Source organism: Schistocerca piceifrons, chromosome 5 (assembly GCF_021461385.2).
Source record: "Schistocerca piceifrons isolate TAMUIC-IGC-003096 chromosome 5, iqSchPice1.1, whole genome shotgun sequence".
NCBI lineage: Eukaryota > Metazoa > Arthropoda > Insecta > Orthoptera > Acrididae > Schistocerca > Schistocerca piceifrons.
Genome location: NC_060142.1, coordinates 170,304,029 through 170,316,802, shown reverse-complemented (window position 1 = coordinate 170,316,802; position 12,774 = coordinate 170,304,029). Strand labels below are relative to the sequence as shown.

At 39.0% G+C, this 12,774-nt stretch overlaps 1 protein-coding gene across 1 annotated transcript in view; it reads right to left on the bottom strand.

The window, feature by feature from the left end:
- Positions 1–12,774, bottom strand: part of LOC124798138 (endoplasmic reticulum transmembrane helix translocase) — a 189,982-nt gene that overhangs the window by 159,588 nt on the left and 17,620 nt on the right. The window contains exons 4-7 of the mRNA XM_047261412.1: positions 5,027–5,255; positions 3,687–3,840; positions 3,453–3,605; positions 327–509 (exon numbers count right to left, since the gene is read on the bottom strand). Coding sequence (XP_047117368.1) covers positions 327–509; positions 3,453–3,605; positions 3,687–3,840; positions 5,027–5,255 — 719 coding nt within the window. The remainder of the gene's footprint in view (positions 1–326; positions 510–3,452; positions 3,606–3,686; positions 3,841–5,026; positions 5,256–12,774) is intronic.

Here is a 12,774-nt window from a genome sequence, read left to right as displayed (position 1 = left end):
TGGTCATATGGAAAAATCTCCACTTCATTGCTACCTCAGTGTCCCATCGCTCATGCACCAACCATAACACCACATTCAAACTCACTTAACTCTTGATAACCTACCACTGTAGCAGCAGTAACCTGATCTAAGAACTGTGCCACACACTTGTTGTCTTATATAGGCATTGCTGATCGCAGTGCCGCATTCTACCTGTTTATGTATCTCTGTGTTTGAATATGCATGCCTGTAACAGTTTCTTTGGCGCTTCAGTGTATATTGCACACACCAATACAAATTTAACCACATACTGAAAACTAAAAATCTTTTATCTTTATGTTACTTACCCTTTACCCAAACATAGGCAGCAGCAGCAATTGCAAATATCAAGAGAAAAAGGATGAAACCAAATGTTTCCAAGTTGTTTGCCGTTACACGCTTAACTCCAAATAATATTGTACGAAGCAGCTTTCCTTGAGAGGTATTAAATCCAGTTCGTAACACGTAAGCAACACAACCATTATCCTGTGCTGAAATAACATCAGAGATTTTGTGAAATGACAGAATAACAACAACTAAGGAACAAATTTTCCAGTTTACAGAAAGAACATACCTACAAATATATGTTGTTTATGAGATAGGAAAGGTTAAAATATGACAAACTTTAAAAATAATTTCAGAAGCATTTTGTACTCTACAGACAATCCAATAGTCAAAGACATGATTTTCCAAATTTTTTCAGTGCAAATTATTAATCTGCTTCAAATATGCAATTCACAGATTACATGCAAGTTAAGGAAATGTGTAAGCTTTCCGGACAGTGGTTCTTTCTTCTGCCAGAAGGGCTGATGGGAAAGAACTAGTGAGGGTTAGGAAATGGGGCAGTTATGGAAAAGTCACCCAGAACCCCAGGTCTGGGTTGACTTACCAGACAATGAGAAGAAACGACTGATTGTTGGAGATAGCACTGGATGAGATTTGAAAAACTGAGAGCTTAAAAGGTGGAAGATAGGGTAATAAGCAAGGCAGAGATTACCGACAAAACATTGTGCAAGAGTTAATAAGAGTGGAAAGCTAAGTGCATTATAAGTGGTAGATGTACGGGGAGGGGAGGCGGGGTGTTGGGAAAAAATGCAGGTCAGAAAACAAAAGATACGGAATACTAAAAGGAAGTGAAGAAAGGAATAGTTACCGGTACTGAAAAGAAATGCTGAGACTGAAGAAATTAACAAATTAAGGCCAAATGGTTGGTAAGAACAAAGGACATGTTGTAATGCCAGTTTCCCACCCGCGTAATTCTGAGAAACTGGTTTTGGGGGGAGAACTCGTGTGGTGAAACAGGCACCAAACTCACGACTGCCATGTTCTAGAGAATGCTCTGCAACAGGATACTGTGTTGCCAGTATACACACGCTGTATGTCCATTCATCAAAACTGATAACTTGATGGTAGTCATACCAATGTACAAGGCAAAACAGTATTTACATAACAGCTGATACACGATCTGTTTTGTTTCATAGGTGGCTCTCCCTTTGATGGTATATGTTTTGCCGGTTACAGGGTTGGTGTATGTGGTGGGAGCAAGATGCATAAGACAAGTCTTGCAGCAGGGACAGTCAGAGGGTTAGGTGCCATACATTATGGTAATGGGTCAGAAGGACCAGCATATTGCAGAGACTGAGAGGGGTTGCGGGTAGAGGAAAAGGTAACCTAACTGTGCTGGGCAAAATGCCACACAGAATGGACCCTGTCCAAGGCATAAATTATAGGATTATTTCTGGCATTTTTCCCAGAACATCCATATCTTTTCATGGTCCCTCTCCCCCATAAATGTCCGCAATATCCTGGTAAACCCTATGCTGCTCCTGCACCCATTACCTTACGCTATGGCACATATGCTTGTGACCATCCCTGCTGTAAGACTTATCCTATGCACCCTCTTCCCACCACTTATACTAGCCCTACAACTGGCAAAAAATTTACCATCAAAGGGAGAGCCACCTGTGAAACAACATGTCATGTACCAGCTGCTATGTCGACACTGTCGGGCCTTCTACATTGGTATGACTACGATCAAGCTATCAGTTTGGATGAATGGTCATAGACAGTGTCTATGCTACAATACAATATCCTGTTGCAGTGCATGCTCTACAACATGGTAGTCATGACCTTGGTTCTGTTTCACCACACGTCATCTGGGTTCTCCTCTGACACCAGTTTCTTGGAAGTATGTAGGTGGAAATTGGCGATGCAATATGTCCTTCATTCTCACCACCCACCTGGACTTAATTCATGTTAATTTCTTCAGTCTCAGCACTTCTTTCCAATAATTACTCCTTTTTCACTCCCTTTTAGTATTCTATATTTTTTATTTTCTGTCCTGTCTATTTTTCCCCAACACTCATCACACACTGACCACATATAATGCACTTAGCTTTTCACTCTTATCAACTCTTGCACGATGTTTTGTCAGTAAAATTTGCCTTGCTTATTACTCTATCTCCCACCTTTAAGCTCCCAGTTCTTCAAATCTCATCTGGTGCTGTCCACAACAATCAGTCTTTTCTTCTCCCCCCTGCCCAGCAAGTATCCCCTGACCCAGGATTTTGGGCAGCTTTCTTGTATCTCTCCCCATTTCCTAAACTTCATCAGTCCTTTTCCTTCATCCCTCTTCCTTCCCTTTCATCCCTTTTTTTTTTGCCAGGTGGAGTAGCCACTGTCTCAGGAAGCTTGCACATTTCCGTAACTTTCTCAGAAAGCTTGCACATTTCCTCAACTTTTACACATTTCTCCTGCTGCCGCTTGGTGAACAGAATTTTTAGCATCCAATTACAGTACATTTTCAAAAATTGATTATTTTTGTTGACAGATTATATAGGGTAGGACACCCACAAAGATAAATGTTTAGTACATAGTGCCAAATAATGAGATACAAAACACAATCCCCCCCACCCCTCCCCTTTGCTTTAAACTGAGAAGACATTGCAACTGAATTTCATGAAGTTGAGAGCTATAATGCATTCCTGTGCTTCACAGTGTGTTAGGACAAGATAATAGTTTAGGATAATTTCAAGCATCTGCGAGCTTCTGCTCAATCTAAATGTGTACAGCCTCCACTTCAAAATATCCAAATTAGTCTGACCAGTTCCCTAACTGTCAAATCCACAATCCAACCATGATAAATTCCATATGCTCTCCACCTGAATGCATGTTGAGCACCCAAATTCATGTTACAGTGAGTGAGTGAGTCCAATCCACAGCACACAGTTTCAGTCTGCCAGGATTTTGGATTGCTCTTATCTTCAGATTGATTTTTCACTAATAACTTCTATTCATCTAATATGTTGTTCACAGGAAAAAAGATTACAAACAGATCTTGAGAATAAATGAGGGTCAATGTTTTCATTAATACTGTTAATTTACATTTCTTCCCAACACAATTTGCCTTTGTTTACTATTTTAATATATTTTACCTCTTAGGCCAGCTGACGTTTTACTGGGAGGAGTGTGCTGAACAACCTTCGTCCCTCCAAACAACACATGTAGCTTTCCATCTGTCTCAAGGTCAAGGATTCTGTCCTGTTCTAAATTCTCAATTGGTTCCTTCATCTGAGGAACAGATTCACCTGTGCACACAAAAAGAAATAACCAGATAACATGTGAGGTATGTAACAAAATCTGCAAGAATGTATCACTATTTTACTTACCTGTTAGCATGCTCTCATCAACAATGCAAGGGCCTCGCAGAAGTAACAGATCACAAGGTACTAAATTGTCATTCTGTGATCTTGCTATTGACACAATGTCTCCGGGCACCAACTGATCTGTAAAGATGGGTCTCCATCGTCTATTTCTATATACCTGTAACAATCAGACCAGAGATAAATTCTGGAAGGCCAGAATTCAAATTACATATTGACTTGTTTAGTTCAAAGCATCAATTTTCTCCTCTCCAATTTTAGCATTTAATAAAATAGTGGGAGGAGATGAACATCTGATGAAAATGATGATAAAGACTGTGTACATGTATGTTGTACAACTCAGAGGAAGGTCTTTTGGCTGAAAGCTTAGTTGTTTAGTAGTCTCTTCGCCGTAGCTGTCTGCCACTCAATATTTCCACTATATGGTGAGCAGCAATCTAATCTTTTCATAATACTGTCCTTGGACACAACCTGATACAGATACAAAAACAGAAAGCTAAAGAAAACATGTTTTGTCCCACAGATACACTCTCAATCATCTGGGATAAAGCTCAGTTGTGCACTCAACTTCAACTTTCGCTGCTTGAACACAAAAGCTGATGTGTGGAGCCAAGTAAAATTACTTAGAATTGCCAGCATTGGGAGTTGTCCACCTAGATGATTCTCAAATGCCACACCTTGCTATGAATAGCAAAATAAACAGCCCACTTCGGAGAATTCTGCTCATACAAAAAGATTCTATTACTCTGTATACACAGAAAAAGGATCCAAGGATTAACTAAGATAGCATGTACAGAATGACATCTTCAGATTTCGGACCCAGAATTGTGGAACAACTTAAGAAAAAGATGCAGGAAGCTCACGTCGAACTTCACTTACACACCCTGCCTGTTAATAAGCTGAGATCAAGAACCATCTCTATGAGTACAATTGAGTCTATTCTATTATCTTATATTGCCCACCAAATGCTGCTCTGAAGAAGTCTGTCTCCTGGAGATTAATCCACGACTTTCACTACAGGATCCTGAAGGTGCTGACTGCACATTGAAATGTCATAGTGGCAGGAATATTAGATGTTGTGGACACACATACATTGTATAGATGCACAATCCATCTATATATTATGGGGAGGCGTTTAGCTATAGAATTCTGGAGTTTTCTTTTCCTTTCAAACACCCTTTTTTTTTTACTTCTATTACTACATCAGTACATTTTTTAATATCATACCCATTATAAATAAGCAATAATAACAAAATTTCATTGATGTTACTGTGTAAAAAAATTTTGTAGTCTTAGCAAAAAACAAAGCAGAGTTTAGGGGGAAATAACTACAATTGCAACAATACCTGCATCATGTATGGCTTGTTACCCATCTTGCGTATTTCAGCCATATTTCTCAACTGCTGCTGGACCAGTGTACACTCAAATAAAATAAGCATTGCAAGTGTAAAGAGAGAGTAGTACCAGTACTTGTCCAAGCACCACAGTGCCACACAGAGGACTTGGAAAACAAAGAATGGCGCAGTAGCACGCTCCTTGAAAAGCTCCATGAATTCTGGTATAACCATGTCAAGCCTGAAACAAATTTTATACAGTGGACAAAACACATTTTTTATTCTGCACTGTAAATACCTAATGAATAAACAATATGAGAAAGAAGCTCTATGGACACTTCACTGTACAGCACATAACTTTCTACATGTCTTATGATAACTTATTTCCTTGATATTTACTGGTATTAATACCAGTTCAGGAGATTATCATTATGAGAATCACCAACAATGTGATAAATATGAAGTAATTCAACAATTTGATTTAGTACAATCACTGTTATAAAACTGAACCATCCAACAAAAACTATGGTTTACATTTGTTTTCCAGCACTACATATGTGCTGCCTCATTTGAGCACTAACTGCTCATTCAAAGCATAAATTATGGTCAGATTTCAATAAAAAACGTCCATGAATTCATATTTTGCAGAGGCATATAAAAGTACGAAGTTAACTACAGTTGTCCATCAATAAACAATTATTCAATTATTTTTGGAATACGTAACATGAAATGGCAAACCCAAATGGTAATACCAGAACTTCACGAAGTCAGTAAGAATAGCATAGCTGCCAACCTTGGAAGAGGCTTCAGTAATCACACGGCAAATATGGAGGTGGGTCCCACACACTTAACCGAATATTCTAGGATGGGTCTCGCGAGCGTTTTGTAAGCGATTTACTTTTCAGACTATTTGCATTTTCTAGTACTCTGTAAAGCACTGACATCAGCCTCCTGCTATATCTACTGCTGGATCCATGTGATATTTACATTTCATATCCCTACAAATTGTTACACCCAGGTATTTGTATAAGTTGACTGATCCCAACTGTGAATCATTCACACTGCAGTTACATGATATTACAATTTATTATTATTATTATTATTATTATTATATTATTATTATTATTATTATTATTATTATTTGATTTTAAGAAATATGAAGTTTTATATTTCTGAACACTTAAAGCAAGTCACCAATCTTACACATTCAGAAATCTTATCAAGATCAGACAGAATATTTTTGCAACTGTTTTCCAACTACTTCACTGCAGACAACAGCATCATCTGCAAAACATCTGAGGTTACCTTTAATATTATCTACAAGATCACTAATGTAAAACACGAATAACAAGGGTTCCAAACATTTCCCTAGCACACCTGGGATATCTTTGTAAGTGACAATCATGGAGCTAGGAGAGTATTTCTGCTAGAAAGAGCAGATAAGCAGTTGTTAGCATACCACTTTGGCAATAAATTGATATCATTTAGTTCCAGCATTATGGGTGTAGAGGAATTGTGGGCAAAGTTTAAACAGATTGTAAAGTGTGCTCTGGAGAAGAGTGCAGAGTAAATGGATTAAGGCTGTAGAAGATCCACTGTGGTTTAACAACAAATGTCGAAAAATGCTGAGGAAGCAAGGCTGTAGCAATCTCAGTTCAAAAGAGAATGCACAAGTGATGACAGGCAAAAGTTAGTATAGATTTGTGCATCAGTGTAAAGATAGATGTTCAAAGCATGCAACTACCACCACTGTCACACCTTAGCAAAAGATCTTCCTAAAAACCCTATTCACAGCAAAATCACTAATCGGGTCTTAGGCTTCAATCCAGTCACTTGTTGATCAATCTGGTGTCAATAGAAGATAGTAAAAGGAAAGTCGAAGTTTTCAATTTTGTGTTAAGAAATTATTTGTGCAGGAGAATTGTACAAACATACCACTGTTCGACCACCCATATGGAGGACACAGTAATAGGCATTCTAGGAATAAACAACTGTAAGAGTCGAAAATAAGTTGCCAGGTCAATATGGAATCCCAAGTCCCTTTTACAGAGTACTCTACCACACTGACCCCTTACTTAGCGAGCATTTATTGTGCATCTCTCCCCCAGCACTAACTCTGAAGTGAATAGAGAGAAAAAAAGGCAGATGACTCCTGTATATAAGAAGAATACAATAAAGGACCCACAAAATTACAGACCAATATCCTCAACATAAGTTTGCTGCAGGATTCTTAAACATATTCCGAGTTTGAATATAGTAAATCTCCTTGAGACCAAAAAGCTTCTGTCCACAAACTAGCATGGTTTTAGAAAGCACAACTTGTGCTAAACTAAGCTTGCCCTTTATGGTGACCCACTGCAGCCTTAACGAAGGTACTAGCATACAGAATAGATTCCCAGATAAGTGAGTTACTAAAAGACTTCCGAAGTAACAGAATCAAGTACATTGTCCTAGATGGCGAATGTTCATCAGAGGTAAAGGTATTGTCAGGAGTGGCCCAGGGAAGTGCAATAGGACTGCAGTTATTTTCTATATACATAAATGATCTTGCGGAGAGCGTTAGCATCTATCTGTGGCTGTTGGCTGATGATGCTCTGATGTACGAGAAGGTGTTATCACTGAGTGACCACAGGAGGATACCGCACCACTGCTTAAATTTTGAATAAAAACCATCAGCAATGGTGCCCAAAGAGTTCCGACCTAAGAAGTCACCCCATTCAGCTAAAGCTTTGTCAAAGAGGAGGGAGGTGCAGACAGAGGTTCAGGCCATCTCTTGCCCTGAGGGTGGGAAACTGTCTCTAAAGGCAGAAAAATCAGCAATGATCAATGGCATGAGGAAACAGAAGGCAATGGAAACCACTGCATTAAAGGCACATAATGTGTGTACACAGAACATGTGGCCTGTAATTGGAAATGTGACATGACGATCTCTCCATTGGCAAAAGATTCTGGATTAGAATTCATATCTACAGGAGGGAACTGCCCAGAGGGAGGTGGCCATGAGAGAAAGATCGAATAACCGATCAAAGGACAACATTCTACGAGGCAGGGTGTGGAATGTCAGAAGTGTGCACATGGTATGGAAGTTAGAAAATGTAAAAAGGGAAATGCTAAGGCTCAGTCTGGATGTAGTGGGGATCAGTGAAGTGAAATGGAAAGAAGAAAGGATTTCTGGTCAAATTAGTACAGGGTAATATCAACAGCAGCAGGAAATGGAATAATGGGAGAAGAATTCATTATGAACGGGAAGGTAGTGCACATAGATAGTGTGAACAGTTCAGTGATAGCACTGTTTTCATCAGCATCTACAGCAAACCAACACTGAAAATGATAGTTGAGGTATACATGCCGACATTGCAAACCAAAGATGACAAGGTAGTGTGTGAGGATATTAAATGGATAATTCAGTACATAAAGGGAGATGAAAATCTAACAGTCATGGGGGATTGGAATGTGGTTGTCGAGGATGCAGTAAAAGGAAGGGTTGCGCCAGAATATGGGGTTGGTACTAGGAATGAGAGAGGAGATAGACAGATTGAGTTCTGCAATAAATTTCAGCTAACAATAGTGAGTACTCAGTTCAAGAATCACAAGAGGAAGAGGTATGCTTGGAAAAGGCCAGGAGGTATGGGGAGATTTCAGTTAGATTACTTCGTAGTTAGGCAGAAATTCCAAAACCAGATACTGGTTTGTAAGGCATTCCCAGCAGCAGATACAGACTCAGATCAAAATTCAGTAGTGATGAAGAGTGGGTTCAAGTTTAAGAGACTGGTCAGGAAGAATGAATGCACACCCAAGAGGAATATGGAAATACTAAAGAACAGAGAGATAATGCTTGAAGTTCCCTGAGGCTATAGATACTGCAATAAGGAATAGCTCAGTACAGTTGAAGAGGAATGGATATCTCTGAAAAGCGCAATCACAGAAGTTGAAAAGAAAAATATAGATAAAAAACAACCATGGGTAACAGAAGAAATACTTCAGTTGATCAATGAAAGAAGGAAGTACAAAAATGTTCAGGGAAATTCAGAAATACAAAATGGCAAGTCACTTACAAGTGAAATAAATAAAGAAACCAAAAAAGGAATGATTGTTGGAAGGACTGACCCAGCATACATAAAAGTTAAAACAACCTTTGATTAAATTAAAGGCAAGGGTGCTAATATTAAGAGTGCAATGAGAATTCCACTGTTAAATGCAGAGGAGAGAGCGGATAGGTGGAAAAAGCACGCTGAAGGCCTCTGGGAGGGGGAAGACTTGTCTGATGGCATGACAGAAGAAAAAACAGGAATTGATATAGAAGACATAGGGGATCCAGTATTAGAATCTAAATTTAAGAGAGATTTAGAAGACTTAAAATCGAATACAGCAGAAGGGAGAGAGATCATTTCATCAGAATTTCTAAAATCATTGGGGGGGGGGGGGGGGGGGGGGGGGAAGTGGCAACAAAATGATTATTCACATTGGTGTGTAGAATGTATGAGGCTGGGGATATACCATTTGATTTTTGGAAAAACATCACCCACACAATTCTGCAGATTGGACGAGCCGACAAGTGTGAGAATTATCACACAATCAACATAACATTTCATGCTTACAGATTGCTGACAACAAAAATACACAGAAGAAAGGAAAAGAAAACTGATGATATGTTAGATGGTGATCAGTTTGGCTTTAGGAAATGTAAAGGCACCAGAGACACAATTCTGATGCTGCGGCTGATAATGGCAGCAATACTAAAGAAAAATCAAGAAAAACTCATAGGATTTGTTGACCTGGAAAAAGCTTATGATAATGTAAAATGGTCAAAAATGTTCAAAATTCTGAAAAAAAAAATTGGGATAAGCTACAGGGAAAGAGGGGTAAATTATGTACAAGAGTCGAGAGGGGACAATAACAGTGGAAGACCAACAACAAAGTGCTCAGATTAAAATTGATGTCAGACGGGGATGCAGTCTTTCACCATTACTGTTGAGTCTATACACTGAAGAATCAATAATGGAAATAAAAGAATGGTTCAAGAGTGGAATGAATTCAAAGTGAAAGGGTTTCAATGATAAGATTTGCTGATAACACTGCTATTCTCTGTGAGAGTGAAGAGGAATTACAAGATATGCTGAATAGAATGAACAATCTAATGAGTAGAGAATATAGTTTGAGAGTAAATTGAAGAAAGATGAAAGTAATGACAAGAAGCAGAAATGAGAACTGCGAGAAATTCAACATCAGAATTGGTGATCACGAAGGAGATGAAGTTAAGGAATTCTGCTACCTACACAGCAAAATAACCCATGACAGACAGAGCAAGGAGGCCATAAAACGGTGACTAGCACAGGCAAAGAGCGCATTCCTGACCAAGAGAAGTCTACTAGTATGAAACATAGATCTTAATTTGAGCAAGACATTTCTGAGAATGTACATTTGGGGCACAACATTGTATGGTAGTGAGACATGGACTGTGGAAAAAGTGGAACAGAAGAGAATCAAAGCATTTGAAATGTGATGCTGCAGAAGAATGTTGAAAATTCGGTGCACTGATAAGGTAAGGAAGGGGGAGGTTCTGTGCAAAATTGGTGAGGAAAGGGTTATATGGAAAACACTGATGATAAGAGGAGACAGGATGATAAAATATGTGTTAAGACTTCCACGGTGGTAGAAGGAACTGTAAAGGGTAGAAACTGTAGAGGAGGTTTAGCTCTAAATGTAGAAAAAATGTAAGGTAATACAAATAAATAGGAAAAGCAATCCTGTATCATGTGAATACAGCATTAACAGATTAATAGTGTGCTGCTTGACACAGTCATGTTGATTAAATACCTAGGCAACCTGTTGCAAAGTGATATGAAATGAAACGAGAATGTAAGTCTTGTAGTATGGACGGCAAATGGTTTTCTTTGGCTTATTGGAAGAATTTTAGGAACATGTGGTTCATCTGTAAAAGGAGACTGCATATAGGACAGTAGTCTGACCTATTCTTAAGTACTGCTCGAGGGTTTGGGATTCGCACCAGATCAAATTAAAGGGAGACATAGCAATAATTCAGAGGCGACCTGCTAGATTTGTTACTGGTAGATTTGAACAGCACTCGAGTGTTATGGAGAAGCTTTAGGAACTCAAATGGGAATCGCTGAAAAGAAGTAGACATTCTTTTCACGGAATCCTACTGAGAAAATTTAAGGAACTGACATTTGAAGCTGACTGTAGAACTAATACTACAGTTGCTGATGTATAATTCACATAATGACCACGAAGATAAGTAGGGACTTGCATGGAGGCATATACACATTTGTTTTTCCTTTGCTGTATTTGTGAGTGGAACAGGAATGGAAATGACTAGTAGCGGTACAAGGTACACTCTGCCACAAACCGTAAGGTGGCCTGCAGAGTATGTATGTAAATGGAAATAAATGATACACTATCCAAGACAGCATGCTGCATCCATCAAATCAAGAAATTTTCAATTCAGTAATAAATTTTATTTGATACCCCATATAAGTGCAATTTGCTAGTAAGAGCTAGCATGGTTCCAAGAAAAATGTTATTTGAAAGACCAGAGATATTGCATTTACCTGACTTCCTTCATCCATGACTTTCAGGGTGACATGAGAAAAGTGGGACTTGGATTTCACATGACTGTTTCTGAAATTCACGCTGGGTGGCATGGAGAAGATCATTCTGACTGAGGTAACAAAAAAAATGGTTCAAATTGCTCTGAGCACTATGGGACTTAACTTCTGAGGTCATTAGTCCCCTAAACCTAACTAACCTAAGACCATCACACACATCCATGCCCGAGACCGTAGCGGTCGTGTGGTTCCAGACTGTAGCGCCTAGAACTGCTTGGCCACCCCGGCCGGCGACTGAGGTAAACCCATTACACTTGAGCTGAGAATATGTTCTAAGATTCTAAAACATATGAATGTGAAGGAAATTGGATGTCTCTTCTGTGGATCACTTCGGCTATGTTTTTTGTTGACAGAAGTGACTTATGTGTTTTTCCAACTCTGAGGAAAATTTTTATACATGGGATCTATGATATATTATAAGTAAAAAGAGCAGCTAACTCGAGCACAAATTCTGTTAGAATCTGAGAGGGCCCTAGACTTCTGTTCAATTTTATAGATTTCAGCCAACGGCACTAATGTGTATATCGCTCATCTTTGCAGCGGTGAGAGAATGAAATGCAATATTCCAGGATTTTTCTTTGTAAAGAACATTTTAAAGAATGAATTCAGAATTTCTGTTTTTGCCTTGGTACCCTCAATTCCAGTTCCTGTGTCATCATACATGAGCATCTGTACATCATCAATTTGGTACCAGTGACAGCCTTTACATATGACCAGAATTGCTTTGGGTTTTGCAAGAGATCTTTTAGTAATATTCTGCTATAATAATCATTTAAGGTTTCACTCATTGCCTTCTTGATAGCCCATTTAGTAGCTTTGTATCTATATATTTATGTACACAAACACAAACATACACACAAAATTCAAGCTTTCGCAACAAACTGTTGCCTCATCAGGAAAGAGGGAAGGAGAGGGAAAGACGAAAGGATGTGGGTTTTAAGGGAGAGGGTAAGGAGTCATTCCAATCCCGGGAGCGGAAAGACTTACCTTAGTGGGAAAAAAGGACGGGTATACACTCGCGCACACACACATATATGTGTGGATGGATATGTGTGTGTGTGCGCGCGAGTGTATACCCATCCTTTTTTCCCCCCTAAGTTAAGTCTTTCCGCTCCCGGGATTGGAATGACTCCT